The following is a 7,010-nucleotide window of genomic DNA, read 5'->3' as shown; positions in this document are numbered from 1 at the left end:
TCTTTGTTATGGGGTTGGGGCTACAACATTAGTAAGAAAGAAACAGAATTTCTGGAGGATGAGGCCCAGAAATCAGGATTTTAAAAAGATTCCCAGGTGATCCTAATGTGCAGCCAAGGTTGAGAACCATTGCTCTAAAATAAATGAAAAGCATATCCTCAGTTGAGGATTAAAAATAAATTAAACTTAAAATAAAAAGCTAGTTACTCCTCAAAAGTCACCTACTGTCAGAATTGGAATTCGAACCCAGGTCTAAGTCCAGAGCTAGCCCTCTTTAGATTCAATGTGTGGCAGCGCCCGTAGGAACGAAAAATGTTAATTTTGAGCCACTTTTGCCCTTCGCAGCTCCTCTGTCGTTCGCATTCGTTTCCGCAGCACTTCCCAAAAGATCTTTGCGAGGCGGCGTCGGGGACAGCTGCAGCGCGCCCCGCGCCCACGGAGCCGAGGCACGCCGGTTGCCGTACAACAACGTGGCGGCGCTTAGCATCTCCGCCTACGCAGGGAAGCTGCATAATATCCGTACAACTGGGCGGCACGCTCTCCACCACGCCCCTGGTTGACGTAACTTCCTGTCCTGCGCAGTCGATTTGACCTTTGAACTAGCAAGCGCTTCCCTTTTCCTCTTCCGGGGACGGTGACTTCTGGTATGGGTGCTTTTTCGTTCTCCCTGTAGTTACTCCCTTTACAATCGGCCGCCATCCGGGGAGTTGCGGGATCCGGGGTCTGTCAGGCGCTGTGTTTTGAGCTGTCGTGGGGGTAAGGGCCCCGGAGGAAGGCTGGTTGGTGGTGCAAGGCCCCGGCGTTTAGCTCCAGACACCCCTGGGTCCGGACCTCTCGTCCGGAGCCGGGAGTGGTTGGAGCTCGCCGCCCGGTACGTGCCGCCTTGGAAGGCCGGCGTCTGGAGGTAGACGAGGTGCATTCCCGCTAGTGGACACTCTGGGAAACAGCGGAGCATCTTCGCGTCCTACGCCGGCATTTTAACACCGCTCCTGCTGCGTTCTCGGGCTTTGGGAGGGCGCACGACCGGCATGTCGTCGTTTCAGAATATTTCCTTTCCCAAGGCCTGTAGCAGGGAAGAGAAAAACGTGTTTATAGGGAGTTTTCTGCGGTGGTTTCGGAGATGCCAACGCGAGCAGCGGCTGATCGGAGGGGACACTGGCATTGGCCCTCCGTGTCGGTGTGGGGTCTGACCGTCCGGTTCAGAGTGATGTCAGAGGAGCGCGGAGCGAGAACTGCTGGCGGTTCTCAGATGACAGCGTGGCTGCGGGAATTTGGGATAAAAAAATGAGGTTGATTCAAGCCTTGCGTATGCTTTGCCGTTCACTAGGAAATTAAGTCACTCGTGTACACGACTTCCTTATAAAACCAGAGTTGGTGGTGAACGGCACTCCGCTTGCCCGGGGCTGCTTTCGGGCGGGACACTGAACCTGAGCATCATCTATGTGCCGGGCCAGTATGAGTAGCTTTTTTTTTTTTTTTTTAAAAATATATTTTATTGATTTTTTACAGAGAGGAAGGGAGAGAGATAGAGAGTTAGAAACATCGATGAGAGAGAAACATCGATCAGCTGCCTCCCGCACATCTCCTACTGGGGATATGCCCGCAACCCAGGTACATGCCCTTGACCGGAATCGAACCCGGGACCCCTCAGTCCGCAGGCGGACGCTCTATCCACTGAGCCAAACCGGTTTCGGCATGAGTAGCTTTTTAAAAGGGGCCCCTTCCATACGGCACCTTCCTTACGGGTGCTGCTGTGTATATGAGTAAATGCGGGGAAGGTATAAAGTATGTGCTGCCGTTCTGTTTTTTCACGGTGTGAGTCATTCCTGCGATGCAGTTTTACTCTGTTCTCCTTAGTCTAGGTGTTCACCATGGTCCAGCGTTTGACATACCGGCGGAGGCTGTCCTACAACACAGCCTCCAACAAGACCAGGCTGTAAGTATTCCTACACGTTAACATGCCCGCTGTCATTTCCTCGGCTCAGTGCTGAGCCGCCCGCCCTTCTCTCCCGTTCCAGGTCCCGAACCCCTGGTAACAGGATTGTTTACCTTTATACCAAGAAGGTTGGGAAGGCACCCAAGTCTGCGTGTGGCGTGTGCCCAGGCCGACTGCGCGGAGTAAGTGCGCCTTTTGTTACGAGTGAGTTAACCGGTGGAGGTTTTGAGCGTTCATTTCTTAAGTTATGGCAACGGTGGAGGAGAGGACACCACCAGGAGTGGTGAGAATTTCTGAACATCCCTAATCCACACCTGCCCAGCATGTAGATTCTCTTTTAAAGCCAATGACTGATACACTGAAATGCCATTCGCTTATATAAACCAGGACACCATTTCCCGGTGTAACCTAGTTTAATGTTCGCACTTATAACCTATTAAAAAAAATCGAGCACAATTTCTGTTCCTGTAAAAGCATCATAAAGTAACCTCAACATTTCCTTTGTGCAGGTGCGTGCTGTGAGACCTAAAGTTCTAATGAGGTTGTCTAAGACGAAAAAACACGTCAGCAGGGCCTACGGTGGATCCATGTGTGCTAAATGTGTCCGCGACAGGTAAAGACGACTCTAAAATCACATGGGCTTTCTTAAACACGCGTGTGCGTCTGTCGGTCACACTGCATGCTGATCATCACTAGGAGACTGGTGGAAAAAATAACTTATTTAAATGAAAGCTGCCTACTTCAGGATCCTTCCTAGACTAAGGATCATTGGGGCTGTACAAAATAATAAATGACTTAGTTCAAAAGGATTCTTCAGGATTTGGGGCCATCTTTTGTGCTAGATGTAGAAATTAAAATGACCTTGGTTTTGTAGGGGAGGAAGGTAAGAAACTATTTCGACATTAAGATAGATGGAGAGTAGAAAGTGTGTCTCAAATCAATAATATATCCTTGGGTGAGGATTTTTTTAAAAAGAGGAACAAAATAGGTATATATCCTGGTGTGGCGGGAGCAGAGAATAGTGAGAGGTGGTAGACAAGAAAAGTCACCGATCAGGAAAGACAGTTTTTAGCTTGATCCTTAAAGTGGGGTTTGAGGAGGACAGGGAAACCTTTGGTTGCTAGAAACTAATACTGCAGCAGGATGGATAACAAAATAGTCAGCAAGAGGTGGACGCTTGGAACAGTTTCTCTGGGTGAAGGCTAATGAAATGACACCTCATTCCGACCAGAAGGCTGGGTGCAGGAGGGTTTTAGGTAGAGGGCTAGGTCTTGCGGGTGTGAAAGTGGCCTAGACAGGAGTGGACGCAGTGGAGTTTATGATGGTAACTTTTGCGCAGCACTTTTATGATAAAGACTGTTGCTAGTTCATCAGGGAAGTGTTTGTTACCATCTTTTTGTGAGGAAACCAAGACTTATTGCTTAAGTTCACATAGCTCTTAGGAGGCAACACCAGCATTTACTCCAGGTTTTATTGAGACTCTTACTCTTAACCCCACTGACTGTATTAACATTAAATTGTCTCCAAAGACTTAAGTGGTAGAAGTGATGGGTCTTTACAAGTGAAGAAGTTGGTTCAGAAGAGTAGTTTGCCTCCAGTTTATTCAGATCGTTCTGTAAAGCAATATAGTCCAATTTCTAAACCAAATCCTGACACCAAACCTTGCAAGTTCATTTTGCCTTCTAGGAGTTAGTTTGTAAGGGGATGGTAAGGCACGGTATAGGGATACAGAAACATGATAAATATAACTTACGTGAAATGCAGGAAAACTTAACTCTGAAGTTTAGAGGAGAAATTACTTTCAAGGGACTGGCAATCTGAGAATAGTATTTAAGGTGCAACCTGATGGATGAGTAAGTTGGACAAGGGGTTGAAAGGGCATTTTGTAGGCAAGGAACGAACATAGTTTTTATCTGGTGAACTGAGGGTGGGAAATGAATAGATGAAATTGGAAAGGCACATTGGAGACAAAGAGGTTATACATTTTAAGCAAGGGGAGTTTGGCTTTTTTACCAGTTTTTTTTCCAGACATACTCACATGGGGACATTTATTAAAAATATAATTTTTCAGGCCGTAGCTCCTAGAGATTTGGGTGGGAATCTAGTGCAGCCTTTAGATTAGCATCAGCTGTGACACTAAAGGAGCGAGTCCTGAGTTAGAGTGGCATCAACTGTATTTCTGTGATGTGATTACATCAGAAATCCCGGGTTTTGAGTCCAGGCTAGTAGGTAACCAGAGGTACCACTAGAGAGTACTGGTGGGACAGATTTCTGTGGGAAGTAAGTGAGGTAGCTTGGATTTAACAAACGATGTAGTACCTGCTATTTGCCACGTTCTATACACTAAAAGTAACGATTGACAAAAATGTACTTTATCTGGCCCTAGCCGGTTTGGCTCAGTGCATAGAGCGTCTGCCTTCAGACTGAAGGGTCCCAGGTTCGATTCCCGTCAAGGGCACATGCCTTGGTTGTGGGCTTGATTCCCAGTAGGGGGCCTGCAGGAGGCCGCCGATCAATGATTCTCATCATTGTTTCTCTCTTTACCCTTCCTTTCTCTGAAATCAATATATGTATTTTTTAAATTTATCTCTAAATAGAGGTTCTAAGTACAGAAATTGCAAGTCCTTCCAAATTTAAGCTTTATAAAAACCCTGAAATAGGTATGAATTATTCCTGAGCCTACAAGAAGGTAACCTGCCCAGGATCACACAGCCAGTAAAGGGTAGCCTTGGCTCCAGTCAGGCTCTCGTCGAGAATCTTTGCTCTTGATAAAGGACCCCTTGCTAATACCTTTTACCCCTTCATTTTGGTTCCTAGCGCATTACTCCTGTGCTTTCACTGGAAATTTTCAATAATGTGGTTAAAACATTCTAAGACGCTTTACAAATCAAGTAATGTCATTAGTCCTGGTTAAATGAAAGCTACCATAGTGGCAGAGAGCCGGCTCCTGTGGGTGTGATTTCACAGTTTACCGTGACTCCAAAGAGGAGGGTGGTACCACTGTGGGAAGGAGACCTTAGGCCAACAGGGTCTGTCCATATAATGTCAGTTTTTAATTCGTACTTGGGGGTTTTATTTTCGTTCTTGAGTATCTTCCCTCATAGCTTTAAATCTTTGCAGGTACTTTTCTTGCCTTTGTTAAATCGTTATTTGGGTTTAACTATATTCATTTAACATTTTCCTTTGTAGGATCAAGCGTGCTTTCCTTATTGAGGAGCAGAAAATCGTTGTGAAAGTGTTGAAGGCACAAGCACAGAGTCAGAAAGCCAAATAAATTAAAAAATGAAGCTTTTTTGAGTAATAAAAACAAAAGTCTCATTCTGTTATTTATCTTGTAATTTGTTAATATACAGGTTTTGTTTCTGTGTGTTATCTGGGGACCCTCTGATACCTAGATTTCTACTTTTTCTAAATGACAGTAGTGGGAGGTTAATGGTCGCTAGAATTTTCTTATGCTAACTCGAGGCGACAAGGCCTTTTGAGAAGAGTAGCCCTTATATCTGAATGCTTCTTTAAAGACTGCTTGGATCATTTTCATAGTAGCTCCTTCATCAGAATTCATAGAGCAGAAACCACAGTGTTTAAAGTTATTTGGAATGGAACCATTCTTAATATCATTGAACCCTCTTATTTCTTAGTTTACTTTCAAACGGGTCTATTTTGGAGAACTGGAAACTATCAGCAAAAATGAGCTCCTGAGTATAAAACTTTTAATGTCATGGTATAGTAAAATTCAAATTCAGATTTATGTTGGATTTATAATCCAGATCAGAACATTAAAATTATAGACCCCAGTATACAGATTTGTTCCTGTGGAAAGTAATACAAGAAAACGCATGTGGTCACAACTGTAAACCTACTTTTGCCTCAAGTCATGCCAAGCTTCCAATCAATCCTAGGCTACTTGCACAAGCCAAGAAATCTAGAAATTCTGTAGCTAGAGAATTCTGTGCATTTTGACCCTTTTCCTCTAGACCAGCGGTTCTCACCTGTGGGTTGCGACCCCTTTGGGGGTCGAACGACCCTTTCACAGGGGTCACCTGAGACCATCGGAAAACACATATAATTACATACTGTTTTTGTGATTAATCACTATGCTTTAATTATGTTCAGTTTGTAACAATGAAAATACATCCTGCATATCAGAGATTTACATTATGATTCATAACAGCAAAATTACAGTTATGAAGTAGCAACGAAAATAATTTTATGGTTGGGGGTCACCACAACATGAGGAACTGTATTAGAGGGTCGCAGCATTAGGAAGGTTGAGAACCACTGCTCTAGACATTGCAATTACTGGCCTGATGTCTTGTGTAGAGAAACATTTCTTTTTTTATAATAGTGCCCTTAGAAAAATACATATTTTTACTGATTGCAGAGTGGGAGGGAGAGATCAAAACATCAACAATGAGAATCATGCCCCCTGTTGGGGATTGAGCCCACAACCCTGGCATGTGCCCTGACAAGCCAGGGCCTGGTCAAAGGTCAGCCGCTGAGCCACACCAGCTGGTCGGTGCCCTTTTCTAAAGAAGGAAAAAGGTAGAAATCTGGCCTTGAACCACGCTGCCAGCTAATTTCTTTGGTAGACATGATTTTTGATCAGCATTTTGCAGAGTAGAGTAAGTTGGCTAGGGCCAGCCGTGGGCAAACGACGGCCCGCAGGCCCGATTCGGCCCGTTTGAAATGAATAAAACTTAAAAAAAAAAAAAAGACTGTACCCTTTTATGTAATGATGTTTACTTTGAATTTATATTAGTTCACACAAACACTCCATCCATGCTTTTGTTCCGGCCCTCTGGTCCAGTTTAAGAACCCATTGTGGCTCTCGAGTCAAAAAGTTTGCCCACCCCTGGGCTAGGCTGTCATTTGAACTCAGTTAATTTCTTTCTAACAATACTTGATAGCATCTCCGTAGTGATACCTAACATTTGCCCTGTGCCTGACACTTCAAAGCACTTCATTTAGTCTTCCCAACAACCCTGTGACACCTTTATTCCCATTTTTCAAATGAGGGCAGTGAGGCGCACAAGTTGTGTAATACTATCCATTAGAATTGCACTTGTACTAGTAT

General features: G+C 44.7%; 1 protein-coding gene across 1 annotated transcript; it reads left to right on the top strand.

Annotated features, from left to right (window-relative positions):
• Positions 1 to 572: 572 nt before the first annotated feature.
• Positions 573 to 5,262, top strand: RPL34 (ribosomal protein L34). Its single transcript, XM_036343621.1, has 5 exons — positions 573 to 644; positions 1,858 to 1,936; positions 2,019 to 2,118; positions 2,446 to 2,549; positions 5,126 to 5,262. The coding sequence occupies exons 2-5, from the start codon at positions 1,872 to 1,874 to the stop codon at positions 5,208 to 5,210; spliced, it is 354 nt and encodes a 117-aa protein (XP_036199514.1). The 5' UTR covers positions 573 to 644; positions 1,858 to 1,871; the 3' UTR covers positions 5,211 to 5,262.
• Positions 5,263 to 7,010: the final 1,748 nt, after the last annotated feature.

This window comes from Myotis myotis, unplaced genomic scaffold (assembly GCF_014108235.1).
Source record: "Myotis myotis isolate mMyoMyo1 unplaced genomic scaffold, mMyoMyo1.p scaffold_m19_p_1, whole genome shotgun sequence".
Lineage (NCBI taxonomy): Eukaryota > Metazoa > Chordata > Mammalia > Chiroptera > Vespertilionidae > Myotis > Myotis myotis.
The sequence above is the reverse complement of the archived record's forward strand: the minus strand, read 5'-3'. Positions and strand labels throughout refer to the sequence as shown.